At 39.0% G+C, this 27,354-nt stretch overlaps 1 protein-coding gene across 4 annotated transcripts in view; it reads right to left on the reverse strand.

The window, feature by feature from the left end:
* Positions 1–27,354, reverse strand: part of ptpn4a (protein tyrosine phosphatase non-receptor type 4a) — a 60,429-nt gene that overhangs the window by 18,476 nt on the left and 14,599 nt on the right. For 3 of the 4 annotated variants that reach the window (XM_067515441.1, XM_067515442.1, XM_067515440.1), the window contains 8 exons: positions 18,634–18,788; positions 7,495–7,602; positions 6,231–6,273; positions 5,486–5,564; positions 4,826–4,870; positions 4,616–4,668; positions 1,257–1,377; positions 746–833 (listed from right to left, as the gene is read on the reverse strand). In XM_067515441.1, the coding sequence (XP_067371542.1) occupies positions 746–833; positions 1,257–1,377; positions 4,616–4,668; positions 4,826–4,870; positions 5,486–5,564; positions 6,231–6,273; positions 7,495–7,602; positions 18,634–18,771 (675 nt within the window). In that variant the 5' untranslated portion in view covers positions 18,772–18,788. Of the gene's footprint in view, positions 1–745; positions 834–1,256; positions 1,378–4,615; positions 4,669–4,825; positions 4,871–5,485; positions 5,565–5,935; positions 6,073–6,230; positions 6,274–7,494; positions 7,603–18,633; positions 18,789–27,354 lie in introns of those variants that run through there. The other variant, XM_067515443.1, reaches the window with a different exon arrangement.

Genomic DNA, 27,354 nt, shown 5'->3' on the forward strand with positions numbered 1-27,354 from the left:
GATTTCAGATTTCCTGAAGCTGTATTTTAAAGTCTTTTTGATAATTTTGGAACAAACATTCTAAAATGCCAAGTGTGAAGTAGAATATCGTGTCACTATGGTTAACACTACATGGTCACTACACTAAACTGCATTTAGTATTCAGAATACAGAGTATATCTGACATTTAGTTATTTAGTAAGCAATCTTTTCTATGCAACTATCAAAAAGGAATATATTTTATAAATAATTACAATAATGACCCTGCCTCTCTGCTTTGATTCATTGCCGGTAGGGTGAGAGCTTAATGCCAATGCATGCCATTTCTGCAGGCATCAAGAAATCTGTAAACTGTACACACTGCAGCCCCTCCAACCTGTTCTCATTGAGACACTGAGCAACACTGAGAAGCTTAGCTCCTGAGATGGTGACAGAATAAAGAAAACTTAGTGTACTATCAACTGTGTTGTGATAAAGAGGAGGGAAACTCTTCTACATCTTCTGATTTGATAATAATAATTAATAAACGGTGGTTGAAGGTCACAATATACTGTATTCATTTAATCTGGTCAAGTTTTTGTGAAGCAGGGGAAAGAAACTAGAATGAGATTGTAGATACACGTACAGTGATATATCCAGTAGGGTGCATGGTTGCAATACAGTAAAACAAACAAGCACAAAATGCATATACAGTAGTGTTTAACACAAACACACACGACAACAGAGAAGCTGACACACACACACACAAAAAAAAAAACTTACTTACCCTTGCATAGTGCAGCTCTACCCCGTAGAGCTCCAGCGTGCGTGCTGTGTTCAGATAATTAAACTCAGACTGAGCAGGAGATAGACCACTGAGAAAGGGAGTAGGGTACAGAGATACAAAGGGATGGGAGGTTGTGTGTGGGAGGAAAGGGAGTGATGATGTAGGATAGGCAGAGTGGGAGATTGTTAAAGAGAAAGAGAGGGTCAAATAAGAACAAAAAAAGCGTAACAAAATGAAGTAACAGGAGAGAAAAGGCCTTGCAAACTGTTGTATATAAGCTATTTGTTTTGTGTGTAAGAACATTTTAAAGTTTTATGCAGTAAATGGTGTCATTATAACAGTATTAGACTTCACAGTCTCTGTGCTGCTCTTTGAGCTTTAACCGTATGTCCAGATGAGCACTTATATATGGACATACAATAATCATATTAGGCCAAGTTGCCCATAAGTATGTAGATTCATTTGTAATGTGTGTGGTATCACAGCTGTACTCATGTGTTTCTCTGCACACCTGTGCTGCTGGTGATGTTTGGCAACCTCTTTGTGGAAGTCCTGTGGAGGGTTGGGGATAAAGCAGTAGTCAGATAGATAGCCCTGACTATGGTCCGTTTCACTGTAGTCCCCCAACTCAGCTGCACAGAAAAAGAGAGAAATATTGATATGTTAATTTAACAAACCGATATAAGAAGAATGAAAAATAGGAACATCAGGGGTGACAGATGGGGCAGGTGAAAAAATTTATTTTTTTTATACATGTTGTCACTAGGTAAATACGTACTTGATAACTGACTTAGTAACTCTCAGGGCTGTGACACACAAAGCCGACGGTCAGCTGTCCACCAACAACCTTTGGGCTAGTTTTTATCCGATACCATTGGCACTAGTCAGACCCCTGTTGGCCGCTTTTCAGCCAAGTCAGCATGTTGAATCAGTGTTGGTTCTATCAGTGAGAGAGACCACTCTGATTGACTGTTCACCTTAGCCAATCAGTGCAGGTGAAGAGAGCATAGTATCAACAATTGAAGTATAATTTGTAAATTCTTATCTGTCAGGTCCGTGTTTAGAAGTAGCTACAGTATAAACCATCTGCGGTCAGCCAGTGGTGTGAAGATAGTAAGCTGTATATACACAGTTCCAGCTCTTCCACTTTTACTTTTACTCTTGCAAACATAAATCATATATGCTTTATGCTTGTCAGTTGAGTGTGTTCAGTTCCACTTCTTGGCCCCAGACAGTTGTTAATTTTTGTCACTGCTTGTTATTTGATGTCAGCTTGGTTTGTCACAGCCCTAAACATTCTCAAATAGCCATTATCTGACAGGTTTCCATCTTCCTGCAGTCCATTTTAATTAGCAATGCTTGCACAGGAAGGTGTTGGGACAATCACTCAAGGTAAAAAAAAAATAAATGAATCTTGGCACGTTAGCTGCAAGATTTTTTACAGCATCTGACAGTTCCTTGCAAGGAAAAGTGAACATTATGACAACTAGTACCACATGGAAAGACAGCAAATGGGCACCTAGAAGCATTATACCAGGAGATTAAATGCAAAATAATTTACTGCAATAATGCTTTTAAAATGTGAAATAGAAGCACATCTGTATGTGTTCACATGTCATTTCAGATCATCAGCAAAGCTAAAAGGCAGCAAGACGACAATTCATAATGTTATTAGCTATGATAAATCCAATTAGAATTATTTGATTTTATCTCCACTAAAGCCCAACATGTGGTAACACAACAAAGACTTCAAAGGTCATTTCATATAATAATTGGCAAGTATAGATTAATCAGGATTTAACATGTGTTGTTGCCCCTTCATAATGAGTACTTCACATAGCAGATTGCCAGTGGCATTAAAATGTATCACAAAATAGCAATAAAAAAAATTGCAATACGGTGAGATCAAAAATATAGCTGTATTGTGATATAGAAAGGTGTAATTGCAGGAAAAAAATAAAATATAAAGCATGAAATGAATCCCAGATGTCTGGCAGCTTTGTCTCTCCAAAGCCATTAGCTCACTAGCTAGCAGTTGAATCTCAAATGCTTCAGTTCACTCAAGTACTCCCTAGGCTAAACTGCTAGCCATTAGCCACAAGCATCCTGGCCAATGAATCAATACTAGCTCATGCTCTAATTGATGTGCACACAGCTCCAAGGAAAGATATATGTTCAGTCGATAGCTAACCTCACAATGGTAGGACAATGCATTTTTTATGCTGCAGTTTTATATTCATTTTTTATTGTAGTTTAGTGCAAAGTGTCTAGCTCGAGTCTCTCTCCGTATTGACTACAATGACACTATTGACCAACAAAGCACAAACAAGACATTCAGTCCTCCATTAACTGTAGGACAATGAATGTATGTGCACTGTGGGAAATTTAGCCTAAGTTTGTACGATTTCCCTTTTTTATCAATTAACATGTGATGAAAAATGTGGCCATGTGTTAATTCCACCACTGTCAATATGAATAAATTATCTAATGCAACGCCGTGCAACCAGATGAAAGCCAGCTTTTAAGATGTGAAAATGTATGGTGATGCAATGTTTGCTGCATTACACAAGCCCACATCAACTCTTTAAAAAGGAACTAATAGGACTGTGTTATTAGAAGATTTAGTTTCAACTAAGACACCTTTACTTCTGAGAAAGGGGTTGCTATGGTGTCTGGAGAATACTTGGCCAGTTTTCTTATACAAGAATTTAGGTCTTCTGGGTGGGATTTATGATGTTTTAAGAACCCAAGCTTTGGTGTGGGATTTGGAATGATCTGTGCTGGCACTTCAGGCTGAGCTAACTAAATTAGCAGCATAGCAGCTGCTTTAAGCCATTTTCCCCCAAAAGCAAACATTTATCTTCATAATCTGGGTTGGCACTGAGAAATGTGACAACACAGACCTAGCTACATAGACTGTGTGTGTGTGTGTGTGTGTGTGTGTGTGTGTGTGTGTGTGTGTGTGTGTGTGTGTGTGCATTTGTAATAGCAGTAGTGTCATGATGTTGGTAGTCTAGGCTAAATCTCTTCCCTGACCTATATACTGAAGCTGTTCAAATTCAGCCATAAAATATGTCAGAGAGGTGGAGGATGGAAAGAAAAGGGGAGCAGAAGAGAGCAGAAGGAGAGGGGTAAGGAAAGGGGGTGATCACAAGCAAAAAAGGGGGAATAAACAGAAAAGGATAAGAAAAACTGAGTATCCAAGGAATCAAATAGAGGGGAAAACAGGCTTTCTGAAAACAATGAGAAGCAGTAAAAGAAAAAGACCGAGTGAGACAGAGATGTGTGTCAAGAGTTGTTATTCTGGTGACAGTTAGCTTTTAACTCCAATGCTAAACCATAACACTAGATGAGATAAGCAAAGAGGCTGAACTTGCACTGGTGCAGAGATGTTGCACTGTGTGCTGGTTGTACACTGTAGCATGGCAACAGTATCTAGAACTAGTCAAATAATAATAATAATAATAATAATAATAATAATAATAATAATAGCCAATGCCATGAAAAGAAATAAAGTATATTGTCTGTTAATTTCACCTTTACCTTCTCTATACAATATCAACATTTGGTTAATGGGGCTGACTGTAGACGAGTCGTTGGAGCAAAAAAAAAAAAAAGGCATGACCATTTAAAAAAAAAGCACAGTCAGTCCTACAAAATATTTATAGCACTGCAGTTGCATTTATATCAAATATCACCACACAGCTTAATTCAATCATAATGGCTTCAGAGCAGCAGCTATAAATGCACTGGAACAACCACAGTCATAACATTTAACTGTGTCTGTGTGTGTGTGCAGCTAAAGAGAGGCTTAATGAATTGCCTTTCCATTGTTATGTAGAGTGGGTGTATCCAGGGAGAACTACTTACATTGAACAGCATAGGATGCCAGTAGTGCAGCAGTGTTGTGTGGACAGGGCAATCTGGAAGCCACACGAACATGCACAAACACAAGGACACACACGCACACAGACACACACACAAAATGAAGACACATACAGAGGATTACACCTTGGATAAACACAAAAGATATTACAGCTTTTTGTTATGACCAAAATACACAAAAGATTTCATACTCACCTTCCAGTTAATATATCCTGCTTGATTTGAAGAAAATATTGGTACCTGAGAGGAAGGAATGCAATGCATTTAGAAAAGGACCAGAAAAGTTTCTCTGTTTAAATGAAGTATACTAAGATGTTAATACAATCAGTGGCACTTCTGACAGAAGTGTCTATTAATCAAATATTCTATTTTTTGCAGTCAAGTATAGAGAAACGTTGGCGACAAACTGTATGCAAGTGCTGCTGACACTACTGGTGTCATAACACCAGTATAATACAGTATATCAAAGCAATTAGATGTGTACTTCTCAAGACTTGAAATTACAATACAAGAGATACTAGATGTGTCAGATTCAACGCTCACTTTTCACTTTGACACCTTTATAAAAAAGTGTTGATAAGGCTCAAGGAGAGCAGGTCTATGGTGGAAACAAAAACAAGAACGAACAACAGAAAAGATGATACACAGTGACACCTCCTCTGCATGTTGCGGACCTTATGTTCGCAGAACTGTGGGATGGATTCTACATTATGGCCGTGTAACAAAACGTACTACCTTCTAATTTTCTTCAATGAGCCAGAGAATAATGCTCTGCAATTCCATGTGCAACAATATACACCTAAAATAAAATTCAATAAATGGGTCATTTTTTGGCAGTAAAATGCGCACTCTTACCGTGTGTATTCCTCCTGAAGCTTACTGGGATCTGTCACAAAAAATTTGACTCTGAAGCTCAGGTTATGGGGAGACCCTCCTGAAACAAACAACAATTAGTTGGAATAATAAAACCCAATTTAGCAGACCCCTGTACTTAAACTAAGACATAAACTATAACTATATAAATGTAAGTTACACAAGTCTGTATAATTATTCATTTCTAATAGCTGCATCCTTTGACACATGCTACTGGCCTCATCTATATTCAAAACTTTAATTTTTACATGCCTACATTTATACAATGGCATTCTGTTCCTGCGTTGTGTAAAATCCTACAGTGACTCCTCAGTCAGTCAACATAAAAACAAGAGTTGAAGCACAGTTCAATCATTGCTGGAGGAAGACTGCAGTTCTCACTAGGGCTACTCCTAAATTGTTCTACATGTTACAAATTCTATTACTCATTACCAAACAGAAGGGTTGAAATGTAGTTTAACCGTTGCTTAGGGCGGATTGAGAATTTTAAATCGCACTCAGTGTGGACTGGAGACTTTTGCTTCAGGTGTACTGAGAATTTTAACGTCACTGCGGCTGGACTGCACACTGCTTCTTCAAACTACTAGCAAATTTTAAAGACATCAAAAAAAAAAAAAACAATTTCAGTTAGACTTGAGTGAACTTGCTTGGTGTTAAGCCGTTTTGATGTGTTTTTGGAAAAGACTCGACCGGTCAGTTATGGTGGTGTGTTGTGGATTTTACCTACTTTTTAACTGTTTCCTGATGTGCTTGGTGGGATCGAGCCAGCGCTGTAAAATATTGATTAAGAGACACTTAGGGACACCATAACGCTTCCCCAGCATGACTACACAGCCTAAATTATTCACCAATGGTGACACACACATACACAACTGTCAGAAATACCCAAAAACACACTCTGCTTAAAAACACACACTCACACAGTATGAACACACTGGCAAACAGTAAATGCACAGCCTCTACAGTGCAGGTGTTTAGGAGTTCATTGCTCACTTTAACTCTAAATATACTAAATGCTGTTGCAAAAAACTAGATTAAACATTTCTGACCCTGGAGTGCTTTTCAGTAATAGACAAAAACTGTTGGAATAGACTATGTCACAGATCTGAAGCCCCAGATTGTGCCTATTAATAGAGTCACAGAGACGAGATGCTAAGTAGAAAAACAAATCCATACATGGTGACATTTTCTAAATATTAAAAGTCATTTGACAACAAAATTCTAAAATGTATTTTCCTATATCTAGTAGACACCTTTAATTTCAGGAAATATTATCTGCTCCACTAGTCAGCAATGAGTAACACTATTGACACTGTCTAAAGCTAGGTGTACAAGCTGGGAGTAAACATTTCTTATGAGAGCCATTTATAATATCGCTAATGTGATGTGTGTTTATTTTTTCCCTTGCAAAACCCACCAAAGCTTCACAAGTTCTATAACTTCTACCCAGAACCTCCGATTGTAACTGCTGCAGTTTTTAATTTTCAAAATGTATCAACAGATTTACCTTAAGAATTTTGGCATAAATTAATACATTTTGTCGAACCAGATTTTAACAACGCTGCTATATACTGATTGATTGGTTATCGATGAGTTATTAGTATGTAACCAATACGTAAGACCTGCAGTTCCCAGACATGCACTTCCATTGTCACTTCGCCCTAATTAATTCTAACATAAGCAACAGGCCTTTGCTGCTATACCAGATCATTGATTTAAGCACTGCATCATTGTAAGAGGGAATTTTAAAAGGCACCATTGTATGACACTTGAATATCATACCATCATTCGAGTGTCATTACTGTCAATATTGATGTGGTGTCATTTGACTGATGAACTCTTTGATTGTGTGAGATTCTTTACTGGAGCTCTACATAGAGCAGGTCATCTTAAAAATCAACAAGGTGAGACACAGTCAACATTCCAAAACTCAATCTATATTTACACACACGCACATACACAATCCTGTTGACTAGAATCATTATACTGACTGGTGCATCTGAGGAGTCATCAGCCAAGTGCAGGCCAAAGTAGTCTCTCTCCGTCAGCTCCAGGTGCTTAAAGACAGCGTCCAGCAACACCTGGCCATGATCCGACTTCTGAAAAGAGAACCAGAAAACCACGATCAAATACAAATATGTTACTCAGTTTGTTACTTTGCACAAAGGCCTGTGGATCATGCATTTATCTGGGGAGATCTATGGTTATAAGCCTTTTTTGTTCAATGCAGATACTAAAAGGATTGGATTTCTAAAAATGAGGCAGGGAACACAAGATTAAGGTCAAGACAAAACAACTCCAATGGATTTTAAAACCAGTAACATAAAGATGTTATTACATAGTAGCATGTTTAAATGCTCCCATTCTCAAAAGCTGTCTTTATTTCTTCTGGGAGCAAACAAATAAGTGGTGAACTAGCTCATTTGGTAAGCATCAGATCATCCTATACTACTACATTTATAAATAAAACCCCCTACTTGGAAAACTACTGATATAAACATTAGCATTTTCCTGCAACTAAGAGCTCTCCCATTATGTGAAGCCATTAAAGTAATGTAGACTGAATTAAAATCTGCTGCTAAGTAACAAAGTATTTTAGCTTTTGAATTGATTTCCCCAACTGGAAACTGTTCAGTAAAAACAAGACATGATGTGTGGGCAATATGACAACAGCTGTAATGAGATTAGAAAGCAGCAGATAGAAAACAGTCAGAAATTCACAATGAAGGAAAATGGCATTGAAAAACAAAACAAAGTACAGTGGTAAAAGAATAAGAATGAAAAACCATCGTCTGTCTGTTGTTAAGCTTTTGTGAGATAGAGATGCAGAAAGAACATGTTTCATGCTCTTTTGTGTTCTTATTCACTTGTTTATTGACAAGGACTGTTTATGCAAGAAAAATAACTTGCTCTCAATAGTGAAGGGTCAAAGTGTGGCCACATTGCTCCCAACACATGTAGTCAGCAAAGCATTTCGCTTTATTCCAGTTACCCTGCATTTCTTGAAAAAGAAGTGAATGGCAAAAATGATATTAAACTTACTTTGGGTACTTGCAAATAAACCAGCCAATAAAATGGCATAGTAGTGGTGGAGAAGGGAGGAAAGAATCAAATGAAGTGACGCATTAAGCTTTGACTTCAACAAAACACTTTATTTGTTCCCATGGGGGGAATTTAAGGCACACAGAGTAGTAAAGTAGGAACAAGAGACTACACCCATGGGATAAGATGGACCAGCATCAAGAGCAAATAAAACTGTTGTAGTATTAAAAGGTATCAAATAGGTTAATTAGTGCAAAACAACTGCAAATAAACTTGTAAAAATAACTGTAAAACAAACTATAGGATATAGGTTATACAAAAGGAAGAAGGAAATGGGTGGTATAGAAATTAACTGCATATATTACATGATTAAACTTAAACTTAAAAATATCTTGCAGTGTGTAAATACAGGTATCTAGCAGCAACATTAGAGTCATTGTCACAGCGGAGTCCAGATCTCTATATGAGATTTGCATCACAGAGGTTATCATTGTGTGAATCTCCATGAGTCTATTGGTTTGTAGAGTGGAGGATGGTGGTTACTGGGTTAATGGGAGGGGCAGGGATGGTTGTGAACTGAGGAGTTGGACAGCCTTGGGAACAAAGGTTTTTCTACTCTGAGAACTGCAGCTGGGGCAACGCAGCCATCGTCCTGAGGTGAGCCACTCAAATGCAGGGAACAGGACATGGGAGGGGTCCTGTAGGATCCAGCAAGCTGACCTCTGTGTCTGTTACTCACAGAGGGCAGAGAGGGCTCTAACTGGTAGTCCAATCATCCTACGACACACCTTGATTGTGTTCTGCAGGCAAGTTCAGTTTTTGAGGCTAAAGGAGAGAAAGCAGCATGTGAAGGAGAAAGTACACTTTCAATGAAGGCATGGTAGAATGTTTGGAGGAGGACCTTGCTGAATCCAAATGTATTAAGCTTCCTCAGAAGGTACTGCTGCTGCTGGCATTTCCTTAGGATCAGCTCTGCATTGGAGGTGAATCTCAGCAGCTGGTCAAAGATGGAACCCAAATACCGGTACTCTTCGACAATCTCCACTGATCTCCCGTGGATGGTTGTGGTGACTGCTGCAGACTGCTGTTGAAGAATGTCACCACCATCTCCTCGGGTTTTTCCACATTAATTTGCAGACAGGGGCTGTCACACCGCTCCATAAAGTCCTGCAGGGCTGAGCCATGGTGCTGTATTGGTCCCGAAAGCAGAGACAGGGGGACCATGTCATCCGCAAACTTGACCAGGTGACAGTTTGGCTGGGAGGCTCTGCAGTCATCAGTGTAGAGGATGACGAGCAGTGGTGAGAAGACACAGCTGACTAATGATGTGGTTTTTGCCTTCATTGCCAGAGAGGTGTGGGCCAAGGGGCGCAGTTCATTCAGGGCTTTGATGGTGCCACCCTTCATTGGGATAGGAAGGACTGTTGCCACAGTTTGGGCACTGTGCTGCAGGCAAAGTAACTCACAAGAAACATCCCCCCCGATAGCTGGTCAGCACCTCAGGGAGCATCCACTGATGTTGTTTGGGTCTGGTACTGTAAGGAGAAGTATGACGAGACACTGTGTCTTAACTTGCTCATTGATGTTGGAGGATGTAGATATGAGGCAGTTCCAATCAGTGGCTTCGAAACATCCCTGTAGTTAGATAATGCTGTCGCTGGTCTACTGTTTGATAGTTTTCACCAACTTCTCTGCCCTCCTTACTGCTGGAATGTAGGCTGGTGCAAGCAGTATAGAATGATGGTCAGCGGAGTTGAGTGGGAGGAGAGCAACAGATCTGTATGCATTTGGTACTGAGCCATAGCATTTATCCAGAGTCTTTCTGAAGCGGGTCATGCATGTAAAAAAATTGATGAAAACCTTTAAATGACTTCTCCACTGAGCAGTGATTAAAGAGTTGGGGGATAAAGTTTCGAAAATGTCCAGTACTCTTTTGATATTGTCTGTGGCTTTGGGGTGAATGTAAACCAGAATGAAAAAAAGCTGTGGAAATTCCCCGGGAAGATAAAATGGTCGTAGGGTCGTTCAATGTCTTTGGTGCATAGTCTCTTCCTGACGATGATCGTGGAGCACCAGCATGTGTTTACATGAAGACAGACACCGCCGCCATGTTGTTTCCCTGTGAGCTCACTATCATGGTCGAGTCTCAGTGGGGTCCCAAAGCAGTTTATATGCAGAGAGTTATTGTCATCGTTCTTGTTGAGCAAAGTCTTAGTAAACGCAAGTAGTGAAACTGTCCTTTAATTATATATGTAATTTATGTTGGCCTGAACATTGTATGTTTTATTGCGCAGGGAGCACACATTAGAATAACACGGCAGTGTTTACCTTTCTCCCGTTTGAGTCTGGTTTAAACGCCAACTTTTTATTCCCCTTCGAGTTTTCTTCTGTTTGTTGTGAGAAGATTCCTCTTGGTTACGAAAGTGCTTTTGGAGTATTTCCTCTGGAAAAGTAGCTGTATTGAAGGTCTGGAAGTAGTTAAGATGTAGCAGAAAGTCTCTGTAGTATATACGGTGCCCATTTTCGGTGAGAAATACTATAAAGTGCAAAAACTGCAAAATACAAAATCCCAAAAAGTACACGACTGTACATAAGGTTAAAATTATAATCCAGATAGCAGCGAGAGCAGGGTTGCATGCAGCGATAACAACAAACAAAGGAGAAAGAACAGATGAGGCAAGCGTGTAGAAACAAAATGCTTGCCACGAAAGTGATGAAATGCAGCATAAATTAGCCCTGTCTGCATACAATGATCCACTACCATACCGGTACAAATATCAGATGAAAGATAATATTGACAAAAAAAAAACCTGCTCTCCCAGCTGACCAGTCACCACACGAGGAGCGACCTGAAAGTGGGTGCTACTCAGATAGAAAAAGTCAGGAATCACTTATTTAATAGTTAATTAATATCACATTGTTTCATGTGAGAGTAGTAGGAAGAGAGACAGAATAAACTGTGGGACCACAAGTGGAGCAGGAATTTGCACCTGATCCTGCTGAGGCTTTCAGAGAGTAAGGGAGAGAGAGTGGAACTCCATCGGAGCTCCCATGGGTGAACAGACAGATATAAACACACAGTACTATTGCACTAGTCAACCTCTCCCCTTTCCCTCAGTGACACACTTTTACAGCCCAGCAAGTTCAAGTAAACTGTGTCTGTGTGTGTGTGTGTGTGTGTGTGTGTTTCTGTGTGTGTCTGTGTGTGTGTAGGGAATCATAGTTGACAATTGGCATGTTGAAATGACAGCCCTCTAGGATCACTGGCAGCCTTTTATTGCATGCGTGTGTATTTGTGTATGTAATACTGTCAAAGACTTGTTAAGTGTGAGTCAACTCTGATACCCTCAGCGCGCTTTGCCTCACTTCTTGATTAATGTTCTCAAACATGACAAAATGTGAAAATATTGCTGTTGAGATTTTGGTCTACTTGAGAAATTCTAAATTTCTCAAGAGCTTTTATTATGTCATGTGATCTACAGTCCCCTAAATAAGTAATAAAATGACAAGCCAATTCATTTGTTTTTGCTAGATACTAAAAATGTGACAAAGGCTTTAATTTCTTGGTATTTACACTCAGATGTGTTAAACAGGCTATAGCAGCTTCTGTCTGAGATTACCAAAATTCAGAAAAACATGGGGACATGGGACATGTGACTGGCAGGTCTTCCTACCAAGGAATTTACTTTGAAATTGACTGTTCATAGTTCTAAGTAGCAATTCAAAATCAGAGAAAAGTGGGAAGAGCAATCAGAGGGGTTGCGCAGACATAGCAGCAGTACCTCCTGAGGAAGCAACAATTTGGAATGCTCTGGAAAGAGAAAGGGAAATGGTGAAATACAGAGACCATGCCACAAGATGCAAGTCCCTCATCAGCAGAAACAATCAGAAAGTCAGATTAACAAAGTACAGAAATGAGCCATGGAAGTTCTGGAACAAATAGTTATGGACTGATGAGAGCAACATAAACTTCTACTAAAGAGATAGGTAAGCCAAAGTGTGGAGGAAGAGCTCAATATACTTTATTGATGATATAATGAATGATGACAGCAGCAGAATGAATTAAGGGATATACAGAAACATTCAGTCTGCAACTTTACTGAGAACTGCATTAAAGCTAAAAACTCAAAACAGGACATTAGAGAAAAAAAGTAGAAGATTTTAGACTGGCCAATACTATCAGCAGACTATAAGTCAACTTAACATGTATTTCACCTGTTGAATAGGGCAGCATAAGGAATAATCCCCCCAAAACCAGCAACAACAACACAATAAAACAGTGGTAAAAGCCTGGTAAAGCAGATTAAAACAAAACAAAAAAACAATAATTTATGAATAGAACAATTTGCTGATATCAGTTAGTCATATGCTTGATATAGTCATTGTAAACAGTATTTGCAACCCAATATTAGATTTTATTTACTTTCTTTGGATGGTTTAAAAATTTTTGCTCAACTAAAATTTGGCTCATACAAAAATTATATATCATCAAATGGAAGATTAAATTCACCTCATTTCCACCATTTCATCTTGAATGCAAACGTCTCCAGTGAAAGGCAAAAAATAACGAATGGAAGGGGACTGTATTTGTGAATAAACTTTGAACTGATTAGGTTTAAAAGGCAAACAAACAAGCAATTTTCAAATGTTTTCACTTTCAATAAGATATCCACTTTTAGGAAATGGGGGTTGGACTGACAACTTATCAAAAAGGTCTGATGAACGAACTTACGGGCACTGACCAAATAAAACTGGGAAGTGAGAAAACATAAATGAAACATAAAACTTTCATAAATGATGTTTCACCATGTTAGGGTACTGACATTTCTGAGTCTCTGTATGACGTGAAAGAAACTTTTTCAAGCTAAATGTGGGCTTCCTCTGTGGACTTTTTTATGCTGTGTTCCCAGGACACCCATTGTCCCGCGTTGCATAAGTGTGTGTGTGTGTGTGTGTGTGTGTGTGTGTGTGTGTGTGTGTGTGTGTGTGTGTGTGTGTGTGAGAGAAACAGAGAGAGAGAGAGAGGAACAGAGAGAAAGAGAGAAACAGAGAGAGAGAGAGAGAGAAACAGAGAGAGAGAGAGAAACAGAGAGAGAGAGAGAGGAACAGAGAGAAAGAGAGAAACAGAGAGAGAGAAACAGAGAGAGAGAGAGAAACAGAGAGAAAGAGAGAAACAGAGAGAGAGAGAGAAACAGAGAGAAACAGAGAGAGAGAGAAACAGAGAGAGAGAGAGACAGAGAGAGAGAGAGAGAGAGGTTTAGAGTATTCTAAAAGTTCTGTAAATGCTAACCCTTTTGGAACAAACGGCTAAGCCAGGAACACAGACTAAGGCCATGTCCACAATCATTTTAACACCAACTCTGCACATCAGTGGCAAAAACATATTGTGGCATTCATAGTTTTAAGAAATACTTAAAAAAGCAAAAGGGAGTAAAAAATAAATATAAGAGGAAGACAAGACAGTTATAGAAAAACACAGAGAGAGAGAGAGAGAGTAATAGAGAAAGAGGAGTGATTTACAATTCACTGGGGAAGACAAACCCTCTTTGTGCAGTCCAGCAGCACCACTGACTAAAATAGTGTCAGTGTGCGTGAGAGCGAGGACAGAAGACAGAGATGTGCTGATAAAGAGCAATCTGAGCATAAGGAGCTGGATGAGAGAGTGTGAGAGGGAGATGCTCTGATATGTTTTGGGGTTTTTTTTGCTAAGGCTTTATCTACAGTGTGAGGGGGTAAAAGACCTCACTAACACTGGGCAGACATAAAATCCAAAAGTAGAACTGTGAAATAGCAGTGCTTTTATGACTAGTTGAGAATTTAAATAAACGCAAAATGTGACATTTATTTCCCTTCTCCTACAGTTGAAAGTTGTTTGTGTTCAGTGTTGGTGTCTTAAAGAATGATGGAAATTCAGGAATGTGTGAGGAAGCTTGTCCAGACAAGAAGAAAACTACATGAACGAGTAGTCATTCACATTTACCTCTGCCTCACTTTCTGTGCATCCCAAACACACACAGATCTGTTAAGCTCACCTTAGGTCATCAACGTCTAAATAGTGATACAATATACAAACCCCATTTCCAGAAAAGCTAGGACTCTGTGTAGATAAGGAGAATGCAATGAGCTGTAATTAATTTGAAATCTATTTATGATTTTAAACAGTTGAGTGCAGTTCATCAACAAGCACCATATATATAAGTCCCTGTTTCTAGATTGAGAAGCTAAATGAGCAAAATGCTCCAACAGCCACACCCCTCCTGCAGCACGAATACGCTAAGCTTTACTCTCCAGTTTTCAGACTAAAACTAACTTCTACTCCAACACATAATTAAAATGACATAATTTTACAAAAACACTACAGTTTTAGAATTCTGTAGTCTATATTTTGGCTTGACTTCGTCACAAAGTTGCCAACATTTTATCCCCTCAGCGTCATTGCTTACTTCTTCAATTAAATAGTTCCAAATTAGTTCTTGTTTACTCACTCTATGTCTTAATAAAATAAAATCCTTTCCTTCAAAACTGCCTCTGCTTTTTTTTTTTCTGGTATAAAAATAACTTTAACAAATCATTATTTTAGACAGGTGCAGTGCTTAAGACGTTCTACATTCACACCTACACAGCATAAAAGAAAAATGAAGCATTTTCTTATTACAATGCATTTCTTTCACTGGTGATGTGTAGAAAATAAAATGTAGAAAAGTGCTGGCATCATATTCTACTGAAAGTAGCAAGAATAAAAGTACTCCATGCAGAATGGCTGGGTATTTAATCCATAAATAACATGAATTATTATTTGATTATATGTCTGTCCCTCTCTCTATCTCTCTCTCCCCATCAAAGCTGTCAAGTTAATGTAGTGGAGTAAAAGAAACGTTATAAAATGTTTACAATTCAAGAAAAAGAAAATCTGATATATCAAATAATCAACGTGTTAACTGATTAATAAACTAGTTATTAGGTCTACTAAACATTAATAGGCCTGAAATTTTTTTTTCCCAAAGCTAGGGGTTTTATGGTCCAAGTACTTGGTTTCATTGCAGTTAAATATGGATGAAGTCTGTGATAAATGAAGCACAAACATCGCGCTTTGAAGGCTAACCCCTTTCGAGCATTTCTTTAACAAAAAAGAATAATGTTATATTACTTTGTAATTTGCCAAAATTACAATATGTAATAGCTAATGTTATTTTATTCATATGAATGACAATGGCAGGTTCAACTGCTTAGAAAAAAATGCTATATTTAGTTTTAAATTACTTCTCCCACATACCGTGCATTTTTATTCTATTCAGATGTCTTAATCAGCTGTGAACTACAAAATAGTTTGACGTATTATTTATTCTTCAGCACTTGTTGCTCTTACTTGCCCATTATTAAGAGCTAGTTGATTACCAAATAGCACTTGCAAAAAGCTGGATCTTTATGTGTTGAGTGGATGTTACTGTGGTTACTGCTGCATTTATCAATTTTCTCTGAAGAAATCCGGCTTCTGACCCAGCTTTAGTATTTGTAGAGAGGTGGGTCAGTAGTAGCTTTTTTAATTTCTTGTCACTTATCAGGCTTTAAAGCTACAGCAGATTCTGCTTTACCATGGTACACTCTTAACATGCACCGAATTCCCATCTAAAGGATCATCAATACAAGCCTTCATGTGCACCGGCCCCTAACACAACATGCACTGCAGTTCCCATGACAATAAGTGACTGCTTCTGGATTTTCACTCTCCATTAGAATCGAGGCCAGTCGGCCAGGAAGAGGATCAATAGAAGTATTGTTGCTCTCAGGATGGCTTGTCTTTCCAGGAAGTTACTGCTGCTCCAGGGGTCTGATCAATGATGCTGTCAGAGAGACTGACAGAGACCAAGTCATTCATTCAGCAAAAGGCAGGGAAAGCGTGTGTGTGAGTGTGTGTGTGAGTGCCTGGAGTAAAGCACTAGCTACTGCTAGATAAAGCAGTCACTTGAGACTGCAAGACTAAAAAACACCAACCTGTGCACTGCCTGGATTGACTACAAGAAAGCCTATGGCTCAACGCCTCACACATGGAATGCCGGAAACTTTACAACATCAACAAAACTCTAACAGAATTCATCAAGAACTCATTGGGGATGTGGAAAACAACCCTAGAGGCCAACTTCAAGCAAACTGCACAAGTCAACATTAAGTACGGTATTTAACCAAGGAGATACTCTGTCTGCAACCTCCAAAAAGGGACAGCGGCTCCAGCATATTGCAGGAACAACATCTGAGATCTGAGATAAATTCCCCACTTGCTTCCCTCTGGGGCAGTCTTTTCTCTTCCTTCAAGCTCGGGTCCTCCAACAGTGGCCTGGGAGGTTGAGGGTCCTGTGCAGTATCTTAGCTGTTACTAGCACTGCACATTTCTGAAAAGAGATCTCAAATGTTGTTCCTGCAATCTCTTGGAGCCACTCTCTGGGTTTGGGTGTTACAGCCCCCAATGTTCTTTTTGGCAAAACTTGCTCCTGGTGACGGGAGTTTTTTTAAGCAGAAGAACATGCAAGATTGTCAGTTCTTGCTGGATTTGTGGGTTTGTCTACCTTAGAGGGTCTAGTTGTTAAACTGTCAGAGACTAGAAATCTGTGACAGCTGGTGGAAACAGTGCGTACGTGTGAACTATCTAATCTTTAGATGTAAAGTCTTAAGATGTATCCCCACTATTATTTGAACCAGATGTCTGCCTGTGTCTCTCATCGGCATAAGTGTGCAGCAAATTGATGAGGATTTTACAATTTGCTTAGTACTCTTATACCAGTACCCGGTAATGGCACGTACTCAAATGCAGTATTTGCACTTGTACTCAGTAAGTCCTTTTGGTGGAAACCACAGAAAGAGCAGAACAGAAAAGAGCGGCAGGAAGTGCAACTAGCCTGCGAAAAGACAAAATCTTCCCCGTTTTTGAATAGGTTTCTCTTTGAAACTAAAACTAAACTCATTCAGTGACTTTAACACCATAATAACATATGTATTATTATTTGTGAAGTTTTGTGTTTATATTATTTATGCACACACGCAGAATTAACAGTAACAGGATGTAATCTGTTCGAGGGGATGTTATTAGAGGAATTATATGATCTGACTCACAAAGGGAATTTCCCCTACACGTACTGTCACGACTTTGATCACACACAAAGTGACAGAGATGAAAAAACACAAAAAAAAGAGAGAAAAGGAAATGCGTTATTACATGAAGGAACAACTGACTGTAACATCAGTCACAAGCCAATTTGTCACCTGGCTTTAGGCTAAAAGATGAAACAAACACCCACACACCCACCCCTACACACATTAACACACACACACACACACACAATCACCTACACACGCATTCACACACCTACACATGCATTCACACACACAGTCTTTCTGTGCCCTCAAGGTGTTACTGAATATGTGTAAAGCAAGATAAAGACTGACCAATCAAGCATTTAATTAAAGCTTGGGGACCAGTAGGGGACAACCTCGAATGTAACCTTCAAGTATAAAAAAGAAAAAAAAGAATGTGGTTTGCTGCAAACATGTAGAGGCCTTCTCCCCACCAACTCTTAAGTTAATTTGAGGTGAGCTTAAGGGGAAATTTATAGTAATTGGAAAGGTGGAGGAAGAGAGGAAGGGGAGCAGTAGCAGTAATCCAATTTCTTGTGTTTCTTTTTTTGAGGGGGCTTTGTATTGAATACACTAAGTGAAGTACATATTTTTCAACGACAGGGGATATGAGAACTGAATGGCATATTAGAAATATATAGTATAAGAAGTAAAATGTAAACATTAATGGCCTTTGCCACTGCTATAGCTGAATGCACTAATGAATATATAGTATCACTCAATTAACATAATAGTGAAGAAAAGTTGCAAATGTCATGATTCTCAGGCATGTTACAGATGAAGATCACCTTTAATCCAAGGTTTGTTCACAGAGGCACCCAAAGCAGTAGTATCTTATTATTTTGTATTTCCTATACTAAAGTTCCTGCTTCACTCAGGCATCAGGAGTAACTGAATTTCACCATTTCTTAACCCAATTTAACAGAATGTATGGTTCCATACTGCAGAAGAGTAGAACTTACGCTGATTTTGAATGCCTGGACAGTGTTGTCCAGCAGCAGTACGTTGCACACAACCTGTGTGTGCTGCCTGTCTCGCTCCAGCTCCGTCGCCCGGACATTGTAGGATCTGCCAGGAGGCAAGCGGAAGCGTGCGCTCATCACGCTCCTACCAGGGTCTGCAATAACCGAAGACACAGCAGAGAGGAGAAAATGATGAGTGAGTGAAACGAGTGAGGAAACGGCAAAAAGCCTGGGACAGAAAACGAAGCAAGGCATCATTAAATTATAGTGTGATATGTGAAATAGAGTAAAAATTCACAGACCATAGGATAATTAAGATGTGCTTAAAGTAACAAAAATGTTCTGTGGTACAATCTGATTACAAAGAGCACAATAAGCCCGTACACAGTAAGCCATGATGTACTTTTCTCTCCACTGGGCTAGAGAAGGCAGCCACACAGCAACACAAGTCTGTACAAGCACAGTGAAGCTGAAACTGCTTCATGAGAAAAGAATGTCAATGACAGGCAAGAAGCAAGATTTCCTAGATGGGGATATGGAAACTAAAGGGCAGCACTCACAACTCACATGTTTCTATAAAATAAGAAACCAACAAACAAGGCAAGGTTATGAAAATATTTGCAACCCTCCTTTGTTTTTTCTGATGGAATTTAATCAATACTTTAATTTGATCATTTTATCATTAACATGGCTGTTGGAACAGCTGAAGTGATTGGCTTGTAAATCATGACAGTGCATACACAACATAAATGCTCATCAGTGAGAATAAAAAAAAATAATTCAATGTGAATCTTCTCCACTGACATTAAACTTATTACTGAGGCCACGTCTGACAGCTTCCCTTTGTCTCACTAGAGTGCAAACTGGTTGAATGTGACTAGAATACAAGTTCATGCAAATTTAAAAATATGCCTCTTGATGTTTGCAATTTACAGTATCTTCATGCTCCACAGTGAGACTAAATAATGAGGTTTACTGTGTCCTGTTAATGAGCACGAGTGCTGTTGTGTTGTGTTTGCCCTCTTTCTATTTGTGTATGCTAAGCTAGGCTAACTCAACCAGCTGCTGGTGCCAGATACACTTTTAGAACACAACCAAGACAGTGTTATCAAACATCGCACCTGCAAGTAAGCAAGTGAACACGTTTCACAAACTACTGTACTTGACAACTCCTTCTGAATAAGTACAGTATAATTCAACTCTAAAATACCTAGCTAAATATTTATGCAATTTTAATAACTACTAATGTTTAGAATCATAATCACAGCTGTCTGTTGGTGACAAAACTTTTGAAATGATTGAATCTCTACTTCTTCTGAATAAAGCAAGCTGAACACTCTTTTTGGTAATATCTTGTCACACTCGAACTATTTTGTTTTTTTTGCAATGGTGTTCTTTATGGGGGGGGGGGGGTCCGTATTTTTTAATGCCTCCTTTAATGCCTGTGGGTGTGTGTGTGTTTGAATTCATTATAATTGGCACAAGTCTACACTGACTTATGGATGAGCTGATTAGAATATAAGTCTGGACAAACATGCTTGCAAACTGCAACTTGCCTGCTTGTGGGATGTACAACCATAAGGTGGTAATTCTATTTTATTTATTTATTTTTAAGTTTTAACGAGATTTACAATGACAGGAGATACAACTCTACTAGGGTCAGAGTCCTGTTGTCAATAGCTGCCTTATGTGTAGCTATGGTTCTTGTATATATGGAGGATTTTCTGCACGTCTGAGGTGCTTATCACTACACATCAGCATAAACACACCCGTGACCACTGCCAGATGGTGTGCACACTGTGCATGTTTACACACATGCATACAAGTCTATGTATGAGGCCGACACCAACACCTAAACAGCTCGCCCGCTCCCACATTATTACATCTCGTATTACTTATCTCATAGTGACAAAGTGAGAAAACGTTTTTTTAGACATTTTAGCTGACTGTGGTCAGGTGGACTGTAGCATCCTGTTATGAAATACAGTACTGCCGTCCACAGGAAAATAGCAGAGGTGTTACATCAGCATATATAATGAATGAGGCATTTATTTATGTTGTCATCTAGTAACTAAGCAAGATGAATGAGTATCTGTGTGATTCAGCTCAGAAAGTGACAGCGGTTACCAACCCCACTGAGAGATTCCTTGAGAAAACTGTGGCCCGTGCAACAATCTGGGGGTGTACAGTGTTTGGGTTTTTCCTAGGCCGGGTGGATTACAAATAGATGCTATTGAGCATTACAGTAAGTGTAGAATCCATTGACATGAAGCTAGTCAACCCTGTAGGTTGACCCGGTAAGATCAATATAATCTGACAGCCAACAGAGTAACCAGTGCAGTCATACGAATACAAGCAAATGCACAAAGGCACAGATAACAATGCACACTGATCCATGCACAGAACTGTCAGCTTAGGAAACAGAGCGAATGGGCCAGCATAGATCAGAAGGGAGGGACGCAGATGAAATGAAGCCATGCAGAGGGAAGGAAGGGGCTGACTGATGCTTTCCTTTCAGTGGCTCACATGGAAGAAGAGATGTGGCATATATAGATGATGAGCTCTGACATACAAGATGCATGGCACTCCTTGCTTCTGTCCCTTCTTAATGTTTGTCTGCCTACCAGCTGGGGAGTATTTAAAAGACCATAGAATGCAGTACTGGATCATCTGTGCACTCATTGAAACACAGCTCTAAAATTATAAAATTGTTAGTATGTTATGTAACTTCAAAAGTATCTAATTCCTTTTAAAGCCAGCAAAAATATTCAACACAACTCCAGTACTTTCATAATGTTTGGGGGTAATTTATACAAATTGATATTATTTAAGTTCAGTTTTCTTGCATTATATTTGATAAGTATAAAACTAGCTTGGTTTTGCCCTACTGTACCGATTATTGTCTACTATTTTTACTATCTATTTTCTATTCTACTGAATTCTGTTCTCTGCATTCTATAATTCTCTGCTCTGCTGTGTTCTTTTCAGTTTTGCTCTGCTGAGGACAGGACAGCCACACTCCCCCTGAGAGTACCCTCCAGAAGTCCGGAAGCACGCTACCATTATTGCTTCCTGCAGTCAGCAGAGCTTACAAACAGACAGAAGTGTGCATGTGTGTGTGCACATAAGGGTTCTTGACACTAGAGCTTCTCTCACTGGTGTGCTCTTCTGACTTATTGCAAACACAGGCTGTACACAGAATACACGCCCTTCTTATAAAACACACGCAGATGTGCCCATGGACAGATGCAGCTATCTAACATCAACATCAGGTTGTGTAACACAAAGAGCACAGCAAAAACTGTTTCTCGCTATGTTTCTGCCCATGAATCTAACATTCAAAGTTACGGAAAAAGAAAAGTTACAATAAAGACTTGTCATTCCCAAGTTTTAATACAGGCCAGCTACTGAACTTAATTTGCCCTGTACATATATTTTTATATGCACCATTTCCTCAAAATAAACTCAAAAGACATGCTATGTATGTTATCCATTTGTGTTGTTTTGGAATAACTGAAATAAGAGGCGAGTAGTTAGGAATCCCAGGAGTCCCCCAGGAACTGTACATCACTACTCCACAATGTTTTATAAAGCGTAAACTAGGCCACATAAACAGGTGGTCTATTACAGATGTGTGCCACTGTGTGTGTGTGTGTGTGTGTGTGTGTGTGTGTGTGTGTGTGTGTGTGTGTGGTGGAGGCGGTCTGTATTTCTGTTAATTTTCATTACAAATGTTGTGTGTGTGTGTGTGTGTGGCATTTTAACAAGACAGAAATAAAACATGCACTATAAACATGCAATCATAAAGAAAGAGTTAAGTCTGGATTTAAGTTTGCAATATATCTGCTCTGAGCTCGGATTTCCATCGGACTCCCTCAGCACAGTCTCGCACCCTCCTTTCTATGTGTCCCTCTTCTTACGCCTACACTCTCTCATTCACCTTCACTTTATTTCCACAACCCCTGCCATCTGAAAATGTGTTACTCTCTTTTTTCCCCTCTACCTATTCTTCACCCTTCACCACATGTATGCAGCCACCCCAATTATTTCTTTATTTCTACTTATTTTATGTAGGGCAACAACACCAGACAGGGAGCTGTTTTAAAACTTTGTTTAAACTTATGTACAAAGCATTTAGCATGTATCTATGTGGGGGAGGTGGGGCGCCAGAGATGCTTTAGCTTTAGGAATGTGGGCAGCAACTGACCTATAACCTCCTTTAAGGGCAGCCGTGGTTTATGGTAAAGTCATATAGAGCTGCTCGTAATCTTATAGCTTAGGTAACTTTAAATATTATCGACCCAAGCATTATAATGGCTTTTTAAAGGTCAACATGATGACTAGAAATCATGCATCTGTACAGTTTTCTCCCATAATTTCATCATTAATGAATTTGTTTGATGTCAAACAAGTCTATGCATACAATGTGCAGCATGATCTCATTGAAACAGCAGGACAACACATAGTTCTCACACCAGCAACCTTACACTATGACTAACCAAGGATGTGTATGCAAAAAAGAAAAACTATGAGTCAACCGGACAGTGTGTGTGAGAATTCAGGCATTTCTTACATTTTTATTGTCGTTTTTGTGGTAAGGTTTCTCACCTTTGGCCTCAAATGTATCACAGTTCACTTACAGACTGGCCAACATCAGCAAACTTCTGCTTAAACTGCATGGAACCCTTGTGGTATATGCCTTTGCAAGCGCATGAAAAAAAGCCTGAGTCAGCCTGCCTGACTGCTTTGCAGCCCTTTATTTCTGTATGTCAACACAAGAAAGAATAAAAATGCACTACAAATAAACAGACGAGAGCAATCATCCCCCAAATGCATTTGGATCCCAGGATCCCAACTGGAGACCTTTAGTATTAAACTACTGCTAAATTGGTGTTTTATTTTTCCTTGTATCTTTTACTATTTTCGGGCGGGGGCGGGAAGGGGAGGGCTTGACGAAAGAAGACAAGAGTTTTTCGGTTTTGTTGAAGGCCACGGCTCTCTCGAGAGGTTACTCATGACTCTTATTTTAAGGACGGTAGCTTCAGAGTCTCATACTAAACTGCACGTTTTGGTGCTATGACATTAACATCTGCTTTGTAGTCAGGATGTCATGTGCTATTGAGAAAGAAATTTTAAAGTAAATGGGACAATAGGCTGTGTTTTATGAGTTGGTTTCATGATTGTGTCTTGTAATATTCCAACCAAAATGTCTGTTGTTTCTCTCTCCAGATACAAAAATGAATCAAGCCATTTTGCATAACGTTTGCAGTTTATCATTAGAGAATGCTAAAAACTGGAGAATAAATTTAATTTCACTTTTTTTTTTTTTTTTGCTAAGAGAGGAAAAAACGAGTGGACCATTACAAAAAATAAAAATAAAATACTTGGAGCTTCTGTTTGACATGTCTGTCATCTTCACCAACTGTTTGTTCATTCTGTACAAAGGAAACCTGTGCTTTAATGAGACTGCAGAGATCGATCCCTGCCCTACCCACTGCTGACTGACTGGGTCAGGTATGGTCAGTCCATTATCTTCCTCCACTCCACCCTCATTTAGGATGGCACTTTCCAGATTCTAACAGACCAAACACACCTGACCCAGGCATTTAGCAGAGGGTAGGGCAGGGATAGCCAGTCCATCCAGGATTTCACATACCTTTTTTCATTGTTTCATTTTTCATTGTCATTGTTGTGGCCTAAAAAAAACAAAACAAAAAAACATTGTGATTCCTGGAAAGGGCCTTGCCGATCTTGCCCAATGACACTTTGACACAGACCAGAGGAGACAGTGTTTGACCCACTGACCCTGTGGTTATCAGATGACCTGTCCTACCTCTGGATTTACAGTTGCCGTACTTCTTAGCGCATAGGTCCAGATTATAACAGTATGTTATTATGTATGTTTGTAGGTTTTTCCCTATAACCCATAGAATATAGAAGTTACAAAAAGGTCTTTCCATACATTTTGACTTTGACTATTAATGCAATCACTTCAATTAACAGTTACACCTGGGTTATGACAAAGCAAACATATGTTTAAAAAGGATACATCTGATCTTTAATATGAACAGTAAAGCACAATCTTTGACGGCTGACAAATTCTTGGTTCAGCACTACCAGTGCCTGCTAGTTTTATGAAATACAAAAACTTAAAAATGGCTCTCAGATCTATAAAGAGAAACACTGCCAGAGTTTTCCTAAATGCAGCTTTTCTTGAAACATATTTTTATTGCTTCTTTCTTGCATGTGCTTCTCCGCTCCTCTGTCAGTGTGGCCTGTGAGTTCATTATGCAAATTATAGTCATCAGGGCGACACACATAGAGCCATTCATAAAAGCTAACACCTGTCACAGAGAATCGAACTGAATCAAAGATACAGATGATAATGTAAACCAATGGGTATTTTCAGCAAGTTCTGGACAATGTGACTACTGCCCTCCAGATGCATCTCACCCATCATATCGTCCTTATAATCCTTTCTCCACTACTAGTTTCTATGTTCCTCTGCTCTCCACTTTAGCTTGAGTTTCTCGGTGCCTTGTCACAGTTTTCTCTTCACTTGCAACACTGCTCTTTTATCCCGCTCTCCCCCTCATTCCTATATATTCATCTTTTCTCCATTTCGTGCTTTGATCCCTCAGCTCTCACCTTCCCTCCTGTCCATACTATCATTCATTTCTTCTAGCCGCACAGCCACATAAATGCACAGGGACACTTCCCCAGCCCTCTGACAGCTTACTAACATGTGGCCTGGCAATTTCGATTCACGCTTATGTGACAGGACTGACATCTGACTTCACTAACACCCAACTATTCCATTCAGAATTATTCACTCAAAGTGCTCAAGTTTTGCTGTGTAACAACAGTTCTAGAAATAATTTAACACACTAACTATTGAAACAAACATTACTCAGAAGACACACAGCTAGTTCAATAATTGATTTTCCACAGTGCACAGACAACTTCTGTTTTCTCATTTCTCTGAATTATCACACAAAGCTTTATTCTCACAAACAGTTAAGAAACCTGTATCCACCTCTACAGAAAGCACTGTGCTTCACTTTACAGGTAAATATATTTATTTGCCACAGATATTTGATACTGATACTGTTACTTTAAGCTGCGAGGAGGAGCCTCAACACATAATATCTGGTATATTAAAAGTTTAATATTATTGGACTAATTAATTAGTTTGTAAGTGTTTGATAAGGCTTTTTTTTTCTTCCCAATCTAGTAGAAAAAAAAAGTGCAAATTCAAATTAAACCTGAGAACACAAACATTTTGTACGTCTTTCATAACAAAACATACAGAGAGTAACACACACACCCCAGCATGCACAAAGAAATTCAGAAAGCAGTGAAACCGAAATGCATGTTTGATTACAGCAGCACATTCCCCTGATTTTTCTTTCCTGCTGACGCTGGCACCTTTAAATGTTACCAGGGGCCAAGTTCTGAACACACTGCATATTTCCCCCTGCATTCACCTCAGCCATGCACATTCTTGCCCCATTGGCAGAGAGGCCAGGTGTTCTGCACTGAGCACATCTACCTCTTGGTGTAGCTAGGTTAAATTAGCGGCCTTTATATTGTATATAAGCAGGCGCATTTAGAATTGACACCAATGTTTGTTACTCAAAACATGTAATAGATTACTCATTAGTCTTTACTCCTATTAAAATTAGCATTGCTTTAGTCATTACTCCCTGTCCAAAGTAACTACTCATATTACTTTTCCGTTATAACCCAAAAATTGGTAAGTGCATCCTTTCTCTTCAAATCGCACCTCTTAGCAGTGAGAATGTCACAAGCAGTTTTTGAAATCAAATCATCCAAAACTATTTCAGTAGATCCCCACAAAATAACAAATACAATATATTCATAATAATATACAGTATGTATTATATATGAATAATATGGCATTTGCACCTCTCAAAAGGGTATGTTTATTGGATCAAAAGGCAGGAAGTTACTGATTCTGTCGTTGAAAAAGTAAATACTCGTATATTACTGTATATAACAAATAGCACAAGCAAATACATATAATATTATATGTATGATTGCTACTTCACCTTTAAATTGTTTTTGTTGGAAAAAAGTAAACTATACAACAGAATACGTGCTTACACAGCTGTACAATGAATTTTACCTGAAGCACTGCTGCAGCAGTGCTTTCTAGGTCAAAGTTAAAACATTTGTTGAGTCGGGCATCAACACTCCCTTACATTAAAAGTAAGAATGGAATTATGCAGTTAAGCACGATGCCGATCATGTGATAGCAGCTTTAGCATTGCTTGAATGCACTAAGATGCTCATACAGGCCTTACAGTGAATGAACAGTCAAAGTATGACACAATTCTACAATGTCATTGGAATGAACAATACTGAGTGGGACCAGAAAGAATTAGCCAACTCAATAAAGATAAGTATTATGTCTCTGTACAACATGTACAAGTTTAGAAAAACATAAATTAAACTTGTGATTTTTGGCAACACTTCGCATCTGTCAGTTTTTAGGGGACGTTAACATGTAACAACCCACCCACATTTATTTCACTTTAAAGATCGTTTAAAGGTGATCCCACACAATGTACATTATTTGTTTTTCATGAGCCTTATTTTTAAGGATCCCCTGCCTTCCTGTTGATGAGCTGGAGTTATGTTTTGACTTTGTGTCATGATTCTGTGCTGGCAAAGTAGAGGAGAGGTGCCTTACCTTTG

This window comes from Channa argus, chromosome 9 (assembly GCF_033026475.1).
Source record: "Channa argus isolate prfri chromosome 9, Channa argus male v1.0, whole genome shotgun sequence".
Lineage (NCBI taxonomy): Eukaryota > Metazoa > Chordata > Actinopteri > Anabantiformes > Channidae > Channa > Channa argus.